At 38.9% G+C, this 19,342-nt stretch overlaps 1 protein-coding gene across 1 annotated transcript; it reads right to left on the bottom strand.

Annotated features, from left to right (window-relative positions):
• Positions 1-1,742: 1,742 nt before the first annotated feature.
• On the bottom strand, positions 1,743-18,915 carry prx (periaxin). Its single transcript, XM_066684414.1, has 15 exons — positions 18,817-18,915; positions 18,174-18,293; positions 17,384-17,543; positions 16,757-16,950; positions 15,339-16,639; positions 14,450-15,260; positions 12,769-14,380; positions 12,317-12,660; positions 12,149-12,280; positions 9,986-12,067; positions 9,127-9,937; positions 6,686-9,000; positions 5,825-6,511; positions 4,879-4,924; positions 1,743-4,548 (listed from the first exon to the last, which is right to left on the bottom strand). The coding sequence occupies exons 2-15, from the start codon at positions 18,201-18,203 to the stop codon at positions 2,975-2,977; spliced, it is 12,099 nt and encodes a 4,032-aa protein (XP_066540511.1). The 5' UTR covers positions 18,204-18,293; positions 18,817-18,915; the 3' UTR covers positions 1,743-2,974.
• Between the last annotated feature and the right edge of the window lie 427 nt (positions 18,916-19,342).

Raw genomic sequence — 19,342 nt, 5'->3', positions numbered from 1 at the left:
ACAGTCACATGTGATATGAAATGGCCTCAGGATGGCCATTGACTGTCATTTGGATAAATTATATTTTTATGATATCCATATGATTTGAATGTAAAGGTTTTGACCAAAGTTCTAACCCACAGTCTTGTTTACTGTGTACGTGTGTTTACCTGTGAACAGTTCAGAAAGCCCACAGCTGGGGCAGGATTTCCTTACATTTTGACCAATATACAGTACTGATGTAACACAGTTCTAACAACAAAGGTAAGCTGGCTGTAGTCAAGAAAAATTTGGTTAGCATAATTAGCAATAATGTACAGTTATATTTTCCTCCACTAAAGTGATGACACATTTCTGCTGTGATGACAATGATGATGATGAAGTCATGTGTTAGTGCATAACATCAGAGATTGACAGGTTCCCAAACCAGGAACATTGTTCAAGTAAATTTAACATATAGCATGTCATCATCATGAAACAGCCCTGTTTCATACTGTGCTAAATTGTGTGGTATTATTTTGTATATCATTGCTGTCCAGTTAAAACATGTATCTCTAAATATAGTAACTTTAGAGTAGAAGGAAAAGGTCAATGTAAAAAAATTATATTGCAAGTAAATTTGGAGCATTTCTATTGGTCCATTCATAATCACATTCTCATAACTAAAACAAGGTTGTTTCAGAGCAGTGACAATCAGGGGACAATAAACAAATAACATTTGGTTCTGAGGCATGTTGTTTAACACAAGGCACAGTAGTAGACACCGCATTCATTTCTGTCATAATCAACATTAGACCTTCTGGATTTCCTTATATTGGCACGACTCCACTGCAAAACTTCAGTGGGATATTAAACATGAAAACACCCATTTATAAGATTTCCCAGAAGATTTATTGAACTTAAAAGGGCCTGTAAACATGTGATTTGTTTTTCAACATGACTCCAATCAAAAGATATCTTGTAAAACATATTAACTGTGAATATTAAAATAATGTTTCTCTATCTGTGTTTCTAGTTTCCTTTAGAAACTGAGCTGTTAATCGTTTTACAGTGAATACATTGCATGCTACTAAACAGTCAGAACAGTCAAACTATGCTTGACTGACAGCATTTTTTGTTTTTGCACTGCAATATACTTTGTACTTTGTAATCAAAATCATCCCCTACCCCATACAGTATTTATAAAGTATTTTGTGCATTTGCCTTTACATGTGCAAATGTATCTGTCAGTGATATAAGACAAATTTATATATAAAAAAAATAATATATAGAAAAACCTTAAAGTATTCACAATAAATTGAGTAATATGAGATATACGCTACTGTGTAAAAGTCTTGGGTATTTAAGGTCAATATTATTATTTAAAATATTTTTTTTTTCAATGAGTGTGGTGTTGGTATAAAATTAATTTTTTTTTGTTTTTACAATAATAGCTTTAGTTAAAATAAATACAAAAAAATGCATAAAATATTAGTACATATGTTGTGAGCTAATGTGAATATCAAGTTTGTTTCCAAGTGTCCTGCTTGATGGATTTGTTAAATCAAAAGCACACTTTATAAAATTTGATTAACCAGTCAAATCAGGTATCAGATGATAACCTCAAATAATACTGAATTGAGGTTTAGAGAAGATTAAACCAACATATTCACATACTGTATTTATCAGAACTTACTGCAAAAAGGATAGGATAATCACAGAATGAATGACTACTATAACTATCAATTCTTAATATATTTATTTCTTTTTATTTCAACTGGCTGAGACATTGTGCTTCAAAAAGAAGAAAAAATAACAGACATGCTCATCAGTACAAACCCTTAAAAAATCAAAACAAAAATACAGTAATATTACTAGCTGCTCATTTTAAACTAATTTCATTAAATATCATCATCAAAATGGCAGTTAATGACAAATATGCCAGAAATGCTCAAACTCACATCTCAAAACTTTCCCTTCAACACAGAAATTCTCAGAAATGTCATTGTACATTATCACAGTTTAATGTATTCAACCCTTAAAAAAAAACGTCTTTTAATAATTGAATTAATTTCAAACACATTCTTCGCACTACAAATTCATTTGTCAGTTTATATATACAGTTTATATGAAAAAACAGTATTTCTATTTTTATAAGAAAACTATAAACTTTAGCTTCAATACAAAAAAGATATAGAAACATCCATTCCATTCAAAAACTTCAAGATAAGAGCCTGAAAAACGCAAATGTGCTCAAACTATCTTAAGGTTTATTTGAAAAAATATTTCAAGCTCAGTATAACGCTTCAGAAATAGTGAGAATTCTTCAAACCTCACCTACATAGTGTGTTTAATTTATGTTTTTATATTTGTATCTACAGCAGCTTTTCTGTGTGAAAGTGTGAAGAATTACCCTTTAAAAAACCCTTTACATGTGTAACAGTTCTGTTTAAGTGGTAACTGGTAAAGTATATGAAAATAAAACTCTCCTACGATAAATAGACTTTATGATTCATTCAGCATAAAAATAAATAGATTGAAACAAAATGAAAACAACAGCACAAACAGTCACATATAAAGACATACTACACTGCAAACAAATATAATAAATGAAAACATCTCAAGTCTAGTCAGCTTATCTGATATTGTCATTATGAGATTGCTAGTAGATATAACATTATTCAAACAAGTTATTTGTACTCATTCTGATAGATTTTTTCCCAAAGGAAGTGTCTTAGTCCACTGGCTGATAACTTGACGTGTTTGTATAAAGTAAAATCATAAATAATCAATAATATTTCTTAAAACAAGTAAAATTATCTTCTAATGGAATAAAACACTTTCTGTATAAAATATTTTTTAAAGCATTGAAAAAAAACCGTCTTAAATTATCTTATTATAGACACAACAATCTCTTAATGATTATATTTAAATATTATATGAATATACTGGCCATATTTAATATGTTTTCACTTATTGAGGCATAATTTTTTGCAGTGTACCCATCTGCCTTAACTCAATCACCCCAGTGTGTGGTTGAGCTGCTACTTTTTGATTCAGTTACTGTATATTTTGAAGTTTTAGTGACAACTGTGAGAGTCCCTTCTTGGGTGGTGGTGACTGTGCGTTCTGAGGTGCTTTCCTGGGCAGAGAAATCTACCTTTGGCATTCTCAAATAGAAACCTCCAGATGCCTCTCCACCAGAAGACCTGCTACCCCTTGGAGATCCCTCTGGAGTGATCTGCACACTGCTAGTGGACTGAGGGCTAAGAGTAACTCTGGGAATTTTAAACCATGTTGTCTCCTCTGTTTCTTCTCCTTCCTGCCTACTGGTTCCTCCATATCCCTCAGAATCAGAGGTCTTCGCTGAGAGGAAGCCAAGTGAAATTCTTGGGACCGGGGACTCTGAGTCCTCTCGCTCTTCCAGCATTTCTGTCCTGGCTTTTGAGGATACTACAGTGATGCTCTCACTTTCCTCTTTGGTTTTTGTCTTCTTCCTGAAACCTGGAAATGATATCTTCCCTGATTTACTCTTGGCTCCCTTGCCATCATTTTTATGAGTGACATCTCCTGAAGTCTCCTTTTTACCTAGTTTTGCACCCATTTCCAGTTCTTTCTCTTCCACAAACTCATTTGAATATGGTGAGGAAAACTCAACTTTGGGTAACTTCAGCTTTCCAAACACAGCTTTGTCTTCTTTGTCACCATTCACACTGGAATCACCATCTCCATCATATGCTCCTGTTTTTATTGAGGAAAATTCAACTTTAGGCAACTTGAATTTGCTTGTCTTTGACTTTCCTTCTGTTTCCACATCCTCCTCATCTCCAGTGACAGCTGTCCCCTTACCCTTCAAATGTGACTTCCCAAAACTTGGCTTTAATTTTAGTTTTGACCCACTGGCATTTGCATCTCCAAATTCTGTATTCACTTCACCAGTCACTGCTGAGGCTTCAGCTTGAGGATTGACCAAAACAAACACTGCTTTCTTTACTTTTGGCATTGGAGGACTCTCATACTCAATTTCAGGACCTGAGATGGCAGAATAGCCCTTGGACTTTGGTGATTTCATGTTGAGTCTGGTTTCAGGAGAGCTTATAGAAGGCAGAGCCACACCAAACTTGGGTATTTTGACTGTGGTACTTGCCTTTGTGTTCTCTTTATCATCACCAGTATCATCTGGGGTCGCCCAAATATCAAAATCTAAATCTGGAAGCTTTGGTGCTTTCACATCGATGCTAGGCAATGAAAACCCATGACTACCTTCCACATCAGTATCATCCTCTTCTTTAGTCTTTTTAATCATGACTTGACCAATCTCTCCTTCCACTTTTCCTGACTTACTTAAATCTGTCTCCAGTCTAGAAGACTTAACTTTTGGCATTCCAATGTTGAACTTTGTGCCCTTCACTTTTGGCCCCTTTACTTTCCCCTTAGTTTGAGATAGGCTGAGGTCAACATCTGGCATCTCAATCTTCTTTCTATCTTTTTCTCCCTCTTTAGATAAACCAAAGTCGAATTCCAATTGATCTTTAAGGCCCTCTATATCTATTGCTGGCATTTTCATTTTAGGAGTATCTTTATCTTTGGCTTGGCCTGGGCTGATATCACTGGAAGAAAGTGATGCACTTGGCAATGAAATGTCTACTGTTGGCACCTTAATTTTTGGCATTTTGATTTCCCTGTGTTGCCCTTCAGTGTCCAGGGAGAGGTCATCTCCTCTTCCTGGTGGTAATGTTATGTCTATATTAGGAATTTTGATTGAAAATGGAAAATGCTTGAATCCTGCCTTGCCTTCCATACCTATCTCTGGTGCTTTGATATCTCCAAACCTTCCTTGAGGCATAGATATATCTACTTTTGGAATTTTAAAATGACTATCACCTCCTTCAGTTTCCTGTTCTGGAGCATTGATTTCACCCAATTTTCCTTTGGGTAGTGATATATCTACTGTTGGAATTTTGATCTGAGGCATTTTGAAAGCCTCCCCTTGTCCTTGTATTGTCACATTTGGTTTCCCAACACCTTCTGCTTTACCATGTGGCCCTGAAATATCTAAGTTTGGCATTTTTGAATTTTTGACAGGCAACTTGAATTTTCCATCTTTAACATCAATTTCCATTTCTGAAGCAAGTGTTCCAGATTTACCTTTGGGTGGTAATATTTCTACTGCTGGAACAGTAATATTTGGCATCTTAAATTTTCCATCTTTCCCTACAAGCTCCAGTTCTGGGGTATCAATTTCTGCTGTTTTTCCTTTTGGTAATGATACATCTATCTGAGGCATTTTAATTTCTGGCATCCTTAATTTTGTACCACCATCAGCCTCTAATTCTGGACCAGTTTCTCCTTTTTTCCCTTTCGGCAGTGATACTGGTACAGTTGGTAATAAAATGTTACATTTTCCTTCAGTTTCCAAATGTGGAGTATTAATATCTTCTTTACCCTTAGGCAGCGAAATATCTATTTTGGGCATTTTAACATCAGGTAGCTTGAATTTGCCTGATCTCCCCTCAAATTCCACTTCAGGAGTTTCTGTTTCTCCTTTTATTGTTTTGGGTAATGAAATATCCACTTCTGGCATCCTGAATTTACCTTCCTCAACTTCAAGTTCTTTGGTGTCAACGAATGTATCTTTAGGAATATATAGGTCAACCTTTGGCACCTTGAATGCTTGTGTCTTTCCGCCAGCATCTAGTTCTGGAGGACTGAAGTGTCCTGTTCGACCATGGGGTAATGAAATGTCTACGGCTGGTACTGAGATTTTGGGCATTCTGAACTTTCCACCTTTGCCTTCAGCTTCATATTTGTTGGTGTCTGCTGATTTTCCCTGTGGTAAAGAAATATCTAACTGTGGTATTTTAACGTCAGGCATCTTTAATTTTCCTTCAGTTTCCACATCTGGAGTTTCAATGCCTACTTTACCATGGGGTAGTGAAATATTAACTTTGGGAATGCTAACATCAGGCATCTTGAATTTCCCATCTTTTCCTTTAGATTCCACATCTCCTGATGCATCTACATCTTCTGTTTTATGATGAGGCAGTGATATATCCACTGTTGGCAAGGTCATTTTTGTCATCTTAAATTTGCCCCCTTTGCCTTCTGCTTCCAGTACTGGTGTATCAATGCCTTTAGTTCTGCCTTGGGGTAGTGATATGTCCACCTTGGGGATTTTTATATGTGGCATCTTTAGTTTATCCATTTCAATGTTAATATTTGAAGAACTGGACTCAGTTGAGGCATCATGTTTTACCTTTGGTAAAGCAACATCTAGTTCAACTTTTGGCATCTTTATATCAATAGTGGGCACCTTTGGAATTTTTAAGCCGCCCTCATAACCCTTGATATCTGCCTCAGAAACATCTACTTCAGTTTTTGGTAACAATGCCTCACGTTCTGGTATATTTGCAGCTGGTAAAGATATCTCAACTGATGGCATTTTGACTTTTCCTTTCATGTCCAACGATGGAGCTTTAAAATCACCTTTCCTCTCTCCTTCCACATCAAGTGAAGCATCCACATCTCCTTCTTGGAGTTTTACTTTAGGCATCTTAAATTTTGGCAGCTTTAGTTTGTACTTAACTTTGTCCTCAGGGCTTTCTATGTTAATTTCTGGTTTTGCAAAGTCTCCTTCACCCTTTTTAATTTCAAATTCTGGTCCACTTACATCTACATCTTTTTTAGATATGCCAAAAGATGGCATTTTGATTTTTGGCTTCTTTACTTTGCTTTTAATTTTTCCATCAGTGTCTAACTCCACAGATGGAGATGTTCTGTCCATATCCAGAGTAGCAGACAAACCAGGACCTTCTAGTTCTCCTGATTTTCCACCAAATTTAGGGAGTGAGATTTTTGGTATTTTCAAAGTCACATTGGGTATTTCAAAACTTGCACCAGATGACGGTCTACTGCCTTCAGCTTTAAGAAGCTGAATATCTTCTCTATCACCATCTTTTGCTTTTGGGAGACCAAAGTCAAGGTCAACTCTTGGAGCTGATATGTCTACAGTGGGAAGCTTCACATTTGGCATATGGAACTTTCCACCTTTGACATCAGGTCCTTCCAAATTGATTTGCTTTCCTTCATAACTGACATTTCCCTCTACCTTAGGCTGTGGTACAGAGATATCAATAGAGGGCATGTGGAACTTGCCACCCTTGATCTCAGGACCTTCTACGTTGATTTCACCTTGAGGTAATTTAATTCTTGGTATTGAGATATCAAGTTTTGGCATTTCAATCTTTCCTCCTTTCCCCGAATGTCCTTCAATTCCAATTTCTCCTCCAGCTTTTCCTTTTGGTAAAGATATGTCAATGGATGGTAAACAAAATTTTCCAGCTTTGGCATCAGGACCTTCAACAGAAGCCCCGCCCTCTGGTAAATTCATTTTTGGCATTGAAATATCAATCTCAGGAGCTTTGACCTTGGGGAGAGATACATCAAACTTGGGCATTTCAAACTTTCCTCCTTTACCGCAAAGTCCTGCATCAAGATCGCCCTCTACTTTTCCTTTGGGAAGAGAAAGCTCTACAGTTGGTATATCAATCTCTGGAGATTTCATTTTTGGTAGTGAAAGGTCAATGTGAGGCATATGAATCTTTCCCCCTTTACCAGTACCACCTTCAAGATCAGCACTCCCCTTTAATTTTCCTTTAGGCAAACTGATGTCAATGTCTGGCACATGGAACTTCCCTCCTTTAACATCGGGTCCTTCTACACTGATGTCACCTCCTGCTGATTTCATTTGGGGTAAAGATATGTCAAACTTTGGCATTTTAAACTTGCCTTCCTTTTTGGTTTCTGCTTCAATACTGACATCTCCCTCTACCTTGGGTTTTGGTACAGACATGTCAATAGAGGGCATGTGGAACTTGCCACCCTTGATCTCAGGACCTTCCACTTTTATTTCACCTTCAGGTAACTTCGTTTTTGGCATGGAAATATCAATCTCAGGAGCCTTGACTTTGGGCAAAGAAACATCAAATTTGGGCAGTTCAAACTTTCCCCCTTTTGGCAAAGAGATGTCAACACCTGGCACATGGAACTTCCCACCTTTAATATCGGGTCCTTCAAGTCCAATATCTCCTTCAGCTTTTCCTTTTGGTAAAGATATATCAACAGATGGTAAAGTAAATTTTCCAGTTTTGCCATCGAGACCTTCAACAGAAACCTCACCCTCGGGTAACTTCATTTTTGGCATTGAAATATCAATCTCAGGAGCCTTGACTTTGGGCAAAGCAACGTCAAATTTGGGCAGTTCAAACTTTCCTCCTTTCCCAGAAAGGCCAGCATCCAAATCACCCTCCACTTTTCCTTGAGGCAGAGAAATCTCTACAGTTGGCATCTCAACTTTTCCACCTTTGAAGCCTTCAAAATTTATATCTGCTTTTGGAGATTTTATTCTAGGAAGGGAAAGATCAACCTGGGGCATATGAAACTTTCCTGCTTTACCAGTGTCAGCTTTAAGGTCTATATCCCCCTTTACTTTTCCTTTTGGCAAAGAGATGTCAACACCTGGCACATGGAACTTCCCACCTTTAATATCGGGTCCTTCAAGTCCAATATCTCCTTCAACTTTTCCTTTTGGTAAAGATATATCAACAGATGGTAAAATAAATTTTCCAGTTTTGCCATCAAGACCTTCAACAGAAATCTCACCCTCGGGTAACTTCATTTTTGGCATTGAAATATCAATCTCAGGAGCCTTGATTTTGGGCAAAGAAACGTCAAATTTGGGCAGTTCAAACTTTCCTCCTTTCCCAGAAAGGCCAGCATCCAAATCACCCTCCACTTTTCCTTGAGGCAGAGAAATCTCTACAGTTGGCATCTCAACTTTTCCACCTTTGAAGCCTTCAAAATTTATATCTGCTTTTGGAGATTTTATTCTAGGAAGGGAAAAATCAACCTGGGGCATATGAAACTTTCCTGCTTTACCAGTGTCAGCTTTAAGGTCTATATCCCCCTTTACTTTTCCTTTTGGCAAAGAGATGTCAACACCTGGCACATGGAACTTCCCACCTTTAATATCAGGTCCCTCAAGTCCAATATCTCCTTCAGCTGTTCCTTTTGGTAAAGATATATCAACAGATGGTAAAGTAAATTTTCCAGTTTTGCCATCGAGACCTTCAACAGAAACCTCACCCTCGGGTAACTTCATTTTTGGCATGGAAATATCAATCTCAGGAGCCTTGACTTTGGGCATAGAAACGTCAAATTTGGGCAGTTCAAACTTTCCTCCTTTCCCAGAAAGGCCAGCATCCAAATCACCCTCCACTTTTCCTTGAGGCAGAGAAATCTCTACAGTTGGCATCTCAACTTTTCCACCTTTGAAGCCTTCAAAATTTATATCTGCTTTTGGAGATTTTATTCTAGGAAGGGAAAAATCAACCTGGGGCATATGAAACTTTCCTGCTTTACCAGTGTCAGCTTTAAGGTCTATATCCCCCTTTACTTTTCCTTTTGGCAAAGAGATGTCAACACCTGGCACATGGAACTTCCCACCTTTAATATCGGGTCCTTCAAGTCCAATATCTCCTTCAGCTGTTCCTTTTGGTAAAGATATATCAACAGATGGTAAAGTAAATTTTCCAGTTTTGCCATCGAGACCTTCAACAGAAACCTCACCCTCGGGTAACTTCATTTTTGGCATGGAAATATCAATCTCAGGAGCCTTGACTTTGGGCATAGAAACGTCAAATTTGGGCAGTTCAAACTTTCCTCCTTTCTCAGAAAGGCCAGCATCCAAATCACCCTCCACTTTTCCTTGAGGCAGAGAAATCTCTACAGTTGGCATCTCAACTTTTCCACCTTTGAAGCCTTCAAAATTTATATCTGCTTTTGGAGATTTTATTCTAGGAAGGGAAAGATCAACCTGGGGCATATGAAACTTTCCTGCTTTACCAGTGTCAGCTTTAAGGTCTATATCCCCCTTTACTTTTCCTTTTGGCAAAGAGATGTCAACACCTGGCACATGGAACTTCCCACCTTTAATATCGGGTCCTTCAAGTCCAATATCTCCTTCAGCTTTTCCTTTTGGTAAAGATATATCAACAGATGGTAAAGTAAATTTTCCAGTTTTGCCATCGAGACCTTCAACAGAAATCTCACCCTCGGGTAACTTCATTTTTGCCATGGAAATATCAATCTCAGGAGCCTTGATTTTGGGCAAAGAAACGTCAAATTTGGGCAGTTCAAACTTTCCTCCTTTCCCAGAAAGGTCAGCATCCAAATCACCCTCCACTTTTCCTTGAGGCAGAGAAATCTCTACAGTTGGCATCTCAACTTTTCCACCTTTGAAGCCTTCAAAATTTATATCTGCTTTTGGAGATTTTATTCTAGGAAGGGAAAGATCAACCTGGGGCATATGAAACTTTCCTGCTTTACCAGTGTCAGCTTTAAGGTCTATATCCCCCTTTACTTTTCCTTTTGGCAAAGAGATGTCAACACCTGGCACATGGAATATCCCACCTTTAATATCGGGTCCTTCAAGTCCAATTTCTCCTTCAACTTTTCCTTTTGGTAAAGATATATCAACAGATGGTAAAGTAAATTTTCCAGTTTTGCCATCGAGACCTTCAACAGAAACCTCACCCTCGGGTAACTTCATTTTTGGCATTGAAATATCAATCTCAGGAGCCTTGACTTTGGGCAAAGAAACGTCAAATTTGGGCAGTTCAAACTTTCCTCCTTTCCCAGAAAGGCCAGCATCCAAATCACCCTCCACTTTTCCTTGAGGCAGAGAAATCTCTACAGTTGGCATCTCAACTTTTCCACCTTTGAAGCCTTCAAAATTTATATCTGCTTTTGGAGATTTTATTCTAGGAAGGGAAAGATCAACCTGGGGCATATGAAACTTTCCTGCTTTACCAGTGTCAGCTTTAAGGTCTATATCCCCCTTTACTTTTCCTTTTGGCAAAGAGATGTCAACACCTGGCACATGGAACTTCCCACCTTTAATATCGGGTCCTTCAAGTCCAATATCTCCTTCAACTTTTCCTTTTGGTAAAGATATATCAACAGATGGTAAAATAAATTTTCCAGTTTTGCCATCAAGACCTTCAACAGAAATCTCACCCTCGGGTAACTTCATTTTTGGCATTGAAATATCAATCTCAGGAGCCTTGACTTTGGGCAAAGAAACGTCAAATTTGGGCAGTTCAAACTTTCCTCCTTTCCCAGAAAGGCCAGCATCCAAATCACCCTCCACTTTTCCTTGAGGCAGAGAAATCTCTACAGCTGGCATCTCAACTTTTCCACCTTTGAAGCCATCAAAATTTATATCTGCTTTTGGAGATTTTATTCTAGGAAGGGAAAAATCAACCTGGGGCATATGAAACTTTCCTGCTTTACCAGTGTCAGCTTTAAGGTCTATATCCCCCTTTACTTTTCCTTTTGGCAAAGAGATGTCAACACCTGGCACATGGAACTTCCCATCTTTAATATCGGGTCCTTCAAGTCCAATATCTCCTTCAGCTGTTCCTTTTGGTAAAGATATATCAACAGATGGTAAAGTAAATTTTCCAGTTTTGCCATAGAGACCTTCAACAGAAACCTCACCCTCGGGTAACTTCATTTTTGGCATGGAAATATCAATCTCAGGAGCCTTGACTTTGGGCAAAGAAACATCAAACTTGGGCAGTTCAAACTTTCCTCCTTTCCCAGAAAGGCCAGCATCTAGATCACCCTCCACTTTTCCTTGAGGCAAAGAAATGTCTACACATGGCATCTCAACTTTTCCACCTTTGAGACCTTCAAAATTTATATCTGCTTTTGGAGATTTAATTCTAGGAAGTGAAAGATCAACCTGGGGAATATGAAATTTCCCTGCTTTACCAGTGTCAGCTTTAAGGTTAACATCACCCTTGTTTTGTCCTTTTAGGAAAGAGATGTCAACGTCTGGCACATGGAACTTGCCACCTTTGATATCGGGTCCTTCCACATTGATTCGTCCTCCTTCAAGACTGACATCTCCCTCTACTTTAGGTTTTGGTACAGAGATATCAATAGACGGCATGTGGAACTTGCCACCCTTGATCTCAGGACCTTTCACTTTTATTTCGCCTTCAGGCAACTTCATTTTTGGCATGGAAATATCAATCTCAGGAGCCTTGACTTTGGGCAAAGAAACATCAAACTTGGGCAGTTCAAACGTTCCTCCTTTTGGCAAAGAGATGTCAACATCTGGCACATGGAACTTCCCACCTTTAATATCGGGTCCTTCAAGTCCAATTTCTCCTTCAGCTTTTCCTTTTGGTAAAGATATATCAACAGATGGTAAAGTAAATTTTCCAGTTTTGCTATCGAGACCTTCAACAGAAACCTCACTCTTGGGTAACTTCATTTTTGGCATGGAAACATCAATCTCAGGAGCCTTGACTTTGGGCAAAGAAACGTCAAATTTGGGCAGTTCAAACTTTCCTCCTTTCCCAGAGAGGCCAGCATCCAAATCACCCTCCACTTTTCCTTGAGGCAGAGAAATCTCTACAGTTGGCATCTCAACTTTTCCACCTTTGAAGCCTTCAAAATTTATATCTGCTTTTGGAGATTTTATTCTAGGAAGGGAAAAATCAACCTGGGGCATGTGAAACTTTCCTGCTTTACCAGTGTCAGCTTTAAGGTCTATATCTCCCTTTACTTTTCCTTTTGGCAAAGAGATGTCAAAACCTGGCACATGGAACTTCCCACCTTTAATATCGGGTCCTTCAAGTCCAATATCTCCTTCAGCTTTTCCTTTTGGTAAAGATATATCAACAGATGGTAAAGTAAACTTTCCAGTTTTGCCATCAAGACCTTCAACAGAAACCTCACCCTCGGGTAACTTCATTTTTGGCATGGAAATATCAATCTCAGGAGCCTTGACTTTGGGCAAAGAAACGTCAAACTTGGGCAGTTCAAACTTTCTTCCTTTCCCAGAAAGGCCAGCATCTAGATCACCCTCCACTTTTAATTGAGGCAGAGAAATATCTACAGTTGGCATCTCAACTTTTCCACTTTTGAGACCTTCAAAATTAATATCGGCCTTCAGAGATTTAATTCTAGGAAGGGAAAAATCAACCTGCGGCATATGAAATTTCCCTGCTTTACCAGTGTCAGCTTTAAGGTCAACATCACCCTTTATTTGTCCTTTTGGGAAAGAGATGTCAACGTCTGGCACACGGAACTTGCCACCTTTGATATCGGGTCCTTCCACATTAATTTGTCTTCCTTCAAGACAAACATCTCCCTCTACCTTAGGTTTTGGTAAAGATATATCAATAGAGGGCATGTGGAACTTGCCACCCTTGATTTCAGGACCTTCTACGTTGATTTCACCTTGAGGTAATTTAATTCTTGGTATTGAGATATCAAGTTTTGGCATTTCAATCTTTCCTCCTTTCCCTGAATGTCCTTCAATTCCAAATTCTCCTTCAGCTTTTCCTTTTGGTAAAGATATGTCAATGGATGGTAAACAAAATTTTCCAGCTTTGGCATCAGGACCTTCAACAGAAGCCCCGCCCTCTGGTAAATTCATTTTTGGCATTGAAATATCAATCTCAGGAGCTTTGACTTTGGGGAGAGATACATCAAACTTGGGCATTTCAAACTTTCCTCCTTTACCGCAAAGTCTTGCATCAAGATCGCCCTCTACTTTTCCTTTGGGAAGAGAAAGCTCTACAGTTGGTAGACTCATATTTCCACCCTTAGGCCCTTCAACATTTATATCAATCTCTGGAGATTTCATTTTTGGTAGTGAAAGGTCAATGGGAGGCATATGAATCTTTCCCCCTTTACCAATACCACCTTCAAGATCAGCACTCCCCTTTAATTTTCCTTTAGGCAAACTGATGTCAATGTCTGGCACATGGAACTTCCCTCCTTCAACATTGGGTCCTTTTACACTGATGTCACCTCCTGCTGATTTCATTTGGGGTAAAGAAATGTCAAACTTTGGCATTTTAAACTTGCCTTCCTTTTTGGTTTCTGCTTCAATACTGACATCTCCCTCTACCTTGGGTTTTGGTACAGACATGTCAATAGAGGGCATGTGGAACTTGCCACCCTTGATCTCAGGACCTTCCACTTTTATTTCACCTTCAGGCAACTTCATTTTTGGCATGGAAATATCAATCTCAGGAGCCTTGACTTTGGGCAAAGAAACATCAAATTTGGGCAGTTCAAACTTTCCTCCTTTTCCAGAAAGGCCAACATCTAGATCACCCTCCACTTTTCCTTGAGGCAGAGAAATCTCTACAGTTGGTAGACTGATATTTCCACTTTTGTGTCCTTGGATATTTATATCAGCCTTTGTAGATTTAATTTTAGGCAGTGAAATATCAACTTGAGGCACATGAAACTTCCCTTTTTTACCAGAATCACCTTTAAGGTCAACATCTTTTACTTTTCCTTTCGGCAACGATATGTCAATATCTGGCATATGGATCTTCCCACATTTAACACCAGGTCCTTCCACATTGATTTGCCCTGCTTCATAGCTGACATCTCCCTCTACCTTAGGCTGTGGTACAGAGATATCAATAGAGGGCATGTGAAACTTGCCACCCTTGATCTCAGGACCTTCCACTATGATTTCACCTTCAGGTAACTTCATTTTTGGTATGGAAATATCAATCTCAGGAGCCTTGACTTTGGGCAAAGATACATCAAACTTGGGCATTTCAAACTTTCCTCCTTTTTGGGATAGACCAACATCTACATTGCCCTCTGCTTTTCCTTTTGGAAGAGAAAGCTCTAAAGTGGGTAGACTGATATTTCCACCCTTAGGCTTGTCAACATTTATATCAATCTCTGAAGATTTCATTTTTGGTAGAGAAAGGTCAATGTGGGGCATATTAATTTCCCCCCCTATACCATCACCTTCAAGATCAGCACTTCCCTTTACCTTTCCTTTAGGCAAAATGATATCTATGTCTGGCACATGGAACTTACTTCCTTTAACATCAGGTCCTTCCAAACTTATGTCACCTCCTGCTGAATTCATTTCCGGTAAAGAAATGTCAAAGTTGGGCATTTTAAACTTGCCTTCCTTTATGGTTTCTCGTTCAAGACTGACATCCCCCTCTACCTTTGGTTTTGGTATAGAGATATCAATAGAGGGCATGTGGAATTTGCCACCCTTGATCTCATGTCCTTCCACTTTGATTTCATCTTCAGGTAACTTTATTTTTGGCATGGAGATATCAAGATTTGGCATTTCAAATTTTCTTCCTTTCCCTGAATGTCCTTCAATCTCAATTGCTCCCTTAGTCTTTCCTTTTTGTAAAGATATGTCAATAGATGGCACATCAAATTTTCCAAATTTTTCAAATTCAATGTTGCCCTCAGGTTTTCCCTTTGGTAGTGAAATATCAACTGATGGCAAGAGGAATTTGCTGTCTTCAATCTCAGGTTTCTTGACACTGATTTCACCCTCTGGTAATTTTACTGTTGGGAGAGAGAGATTTACTGCTGGCATCTTAAATTTCCCCTTTACCCCAGACAAGTCTTCTACGTCAACATGTCCTGCCCCTTTTCCTTTAGGCAATGAACAGTCAAGAGTTGGCTTACAGAATCTCCCATCTTTTACCTCAGGTCCTTCAGCACTGATGTCACCTTGTGGCAAGATCACTTTAGGAAGTGAAATATCCACTTGAGGCATTTGAAACTTGCTTCCCTTTTCAACATCCACCTCAAGAGAACCATCTCCCTTCAATTTTCCTTTTGGCATGTCAAATTTTGCCCCTGTACTTGATGGAAGTGCAAAACCTGATATCTCAGCACTGGGCAAATGTATGTCAACTTTTGGGAGGCCACATTTTGGCCCTTTAGTCATGGATCCATCAGTCACATCTCCAGACATTTGCTTTTGATCTAGGCTTAGTTTCGGCAGAGATATGTCAACATCTGGCATGCAAATATTCATTTGTTTTATGTTTGAATCATGCATTTCTGTGCCTGATGTTTTGCTTTTTGGAATATTTAAGTCTATATCCACATTTGGTGCAACGATATCAACTGCTGGCATCTTTAATTTTCCTTCCATTTTTGTGACAGCTTCACCATCAACTTCATCTGAGTGACGGGAGATTCTTAGCTTTGGTAATTTGACCTTCGGCATCCTCATCTTGTTGTCAGAACCATTTCCCTTTGGTACTTTAATTTCAGGCTCCTCAAACTTAGTGTTAACATTCATTTCAGCTTTAGGCAGAGTAAAATCAAAATCCACAGAAGGTGTTTTAAACTTAGCCTCAGTCCCCTCACCTAATGCGGAGTCTCTTTTAGATGCTTTATTTAGGGGAAAATGCATTCCAAACTTTGGGCCTATTCTTTTGTCTTTATACTTTGCTCCAGATATCTCAGCCACTCCTTCTGGTGTTGAAATATCTACTGCAAAACCTTCTGCAGCTCCTACAGGTGACTTTGTCTTTGTCCTGGGAAATCTAATCTTCCTCTTTTTCCTGCCACTGATGGTCACACTTTCCAGTGGCCCTGTTTCCACCGCAGAGGCTTTCCCATGTTTCCTCAGCTTAAACTTTGGAAATGCAAACTCCACATCAACAGGATTATAGTCCATTCTAGCTGGTGAGCCTTCAATGTCCAATTCTGCTCCACTTTGTGCTTTCTTGTTTTCTTTTAGTCTTTTCAGTCCAAATCTTCCTCCCCTTTTCTTTTTGACTTTGAATGGTTTAATGCTTTTGACACTCTGCAATAAAACATAAAGAACAGGTTTTTGTAGTGAGAATATTTACCTGTAAAACAGGTAAAATTCTACAAGTCACACTGAAGTTTTCATTTTAAAATGTGGGATAACAGACTGTACCATCCTTTGGATCTTGGCCTTGGGTCCACGGAGCTCAACACTTGGTGCACCTGGACGAATGCTGACATCACTTTGGGGTATGGTCCTCTTCAAGAAGAATGACACTTTGTAAGGTTCTGCACATTGAAGGATCTTCAGAGCATCCTCATATTTCACGTTATCAAAATACACCCTGGCACTAAGCAGCTGATCTCCTACAAGAGCACACAACGATTCACAGAGTAACTCATAGTTTCACCAAACTCCAAGCAAAATACAAAGCCCTTTACTTTGCTTTCATACTCAGCGTACATTTACATACTGTAAACATGTAGATGTTTAACACTTAGACTCATAAATAATCACTATACTGTGATTGATACAAAACATTATACACCCCCCCACCCCGCTTAATTTCTGTCATTAATAAGCCCACCCACTTGCTTTGCAACCTCATAATGAATGGAACATTCATAATGCATGGACACAGCCACAATCCAGAACTACTTTCTTCACCTTAAAATTCACCACCAATTAATCAAGATATAGTTTTGTTTCAGCAACATCCATTTGAAATTCACAGAAAGCATGCAGCTCCCCAAAGGGGACTACATCATATTTTGTAGGGTATTATACTCTTTTGTTCACCTTTCTGGAGGCTTAGTTGTTTTGCTGCTGGAGAATCTTTGAGAACTTCTTTAACAAAGATGCCTCTCTCTCCTCCGCCCATGACACTGTATCCACTGGCTCCTGCTCCAGCTTCTGTCTCCACCAACACCTCCACTAACTCTGATACAACACTTTTTTCCTGCAGACATTCAGCATTAAAACTGTTAAGAAATATGTTTTTATGTATAATACAGAAATGTACACAACTATGTTGTTAAGATTTCTGACACTTGATGACATTTAATTACTTAGCTCTATAGGCCAGTGGATGGCAATATACCCCTCAAGTCCAGACTTGGTACAAAGGATAGAGACCTGATGATCATGTTTAATGGAGATTGTACAGGCATTGGTGCAAGAATTTGTGAGTTTGTGGGTGTGTACAAATTCTGATCCATAGACCAACGAAGTCATACATCATTCTGTAGCTGGGTCAGAGCCCATAACAGGAGTTCCTTTTCTACACTTGATTTTTCTGTGAAAGAAATTAATGTGATTTTTGAAAATTTCTGCGATCGTGTCCACTGTTAAACAAACCAGATCTGGTTCCAGGCTAGATCTGTTTTTGGTCTGTATTACATTTTCCACAGAATGCCATTGCTGTGAATTAGAACCTCATTCACAATGAGATTAGTTTATTAAACTTCAGCACTGTGGCATGGGACTAAGCCTGCTGGTCTGTGCTAGGTGGTTTCTATTCACATAGCAGCAGAAATCATTGTCTGTAATAAGAAATTGAAGAGAAGATAGTAGTAACAAAGGTGATTACCATAGATTCAGTCTTCTTTTCCTCTTCCATCCCTGTTAATTCTGAGTGATATTCTTTCAGGTGACTTCTTTTCTGACTCAGGACCTGCTTAAGTTCTGCATGGAGTTTCTCCTTCTGAACCTGGAACATAGTGAAGACATGTCTGAGTGTTGGTGGAATAATGTTTACAAGCAGCCATATAATCTATTAGTAAATCCAACTAACAGCTTATGTGGGATGGAAAAAGTTTACACACACCTCAGTCAGAGTAGAATAAACCAAAGTTGGCCAATCCAAATGAAATATATACATGAACACTTCATATATTGTCTTTTTAACCCAAATTCTGACAAGAACTTTTCCTATGGTGTCATTGCTAAGGTATTTCATGGCTGTTGACCAGTGTGTGTGTGTGAATTGAGCGTTCTGAGCAGTGTAGATTGTAAAGCGTCCTTGGGTATCTAGAAAGGCGCTATATAAGTGTAACGATAACTAACTAACTAACTAACTGTTGTCATGGTAGTTACATGTTGTTGCTTACATGTGGTTGGCTGTTAGGGGTTTTGCACTCTTAATAAAGATTCCAGACAAGGTCTAAAATGTTTAAGAAACACTGTGCTATATGAATGAGCTAATACCAGGTGTGGTGTTTTTTGTTACTCACTACTCGTTCTGGAGAGTCCTGCTGGTCTGGAGAGATGGAGTGATGGCTGAGCAAAGGGGCAGAGGGAGGTCTGTCTGATGGAGGTGATTTCTTCTTATCTTTTACCTGATCAAAAACAAAAGAACACCAAACTTCATCAAAACATTTCTGAGTCTGAGGATTAAATGCAGGGTATGTGTTCATTCATTCACTCATTCATTCATTATCTGTAATGGCTTCATCCTGTTCCGGGTCTGGAATCTACCCAGAATCATTGGGCACAAAGCTGGACCACACCCTTGACAGAGTGCCTGTCCATCACCCAATCACAAATCAACACATCCAACACACACACACACACATACCCCATCACACTACACACAACACCAACACACACACCATCACACTACACACAACACCCACACACACCGTCACGCTACACACAGCAACAACATACACCATCACACACAGCAACAACATACATCATCACACACAGCAAAAACACACACACCATCACAGTAAACAGAGAAACATCACACTACACTCT

The sequence above is a fragment of the Hoplias malabaricus genome, chromosome 11, assembly GCF_029633855.1.
Source record: "Hoplias malabaricus isolate fHopMal1 chromosome 11, fHopMal1.hap1, whole genome shotgun sequence".
NCBI lineage: Eukaryota > Metazoa > Chordata > Actinopteri > Characiformes > Erythrinidae > Hoplias > Hoplias malabaricus.
The sequence above is the reverse complement of the archived record's forward strand: the minus strand, read 5'-3'. Positions and strand labels throughout refer to the sequence as shown.

Excerpts from the sequence above, each read along its gene's own strand:
- prx (XM_066684414.1), bottom strand. The coding sequence starts at position 18,203 with ATGGAAGAGGAAAAGAAGACTGAATCTATG. Across the intron at positions 15,261-15,338 it reads AGTGTCAAGAAACCTGAGAT|AAAATTTGGAAAATTTGATG; the intron begins TGAAGACAGCAA and ends CATTGAATTTGA. Across the intron at positions 12,661-12,768 it reads AAAAATGAAGTTACCCGAGG|GACCCGATATTAAAGGTGGG; the intron begins GTGAGGTTTCTG and ends TTGGACTTGAAG.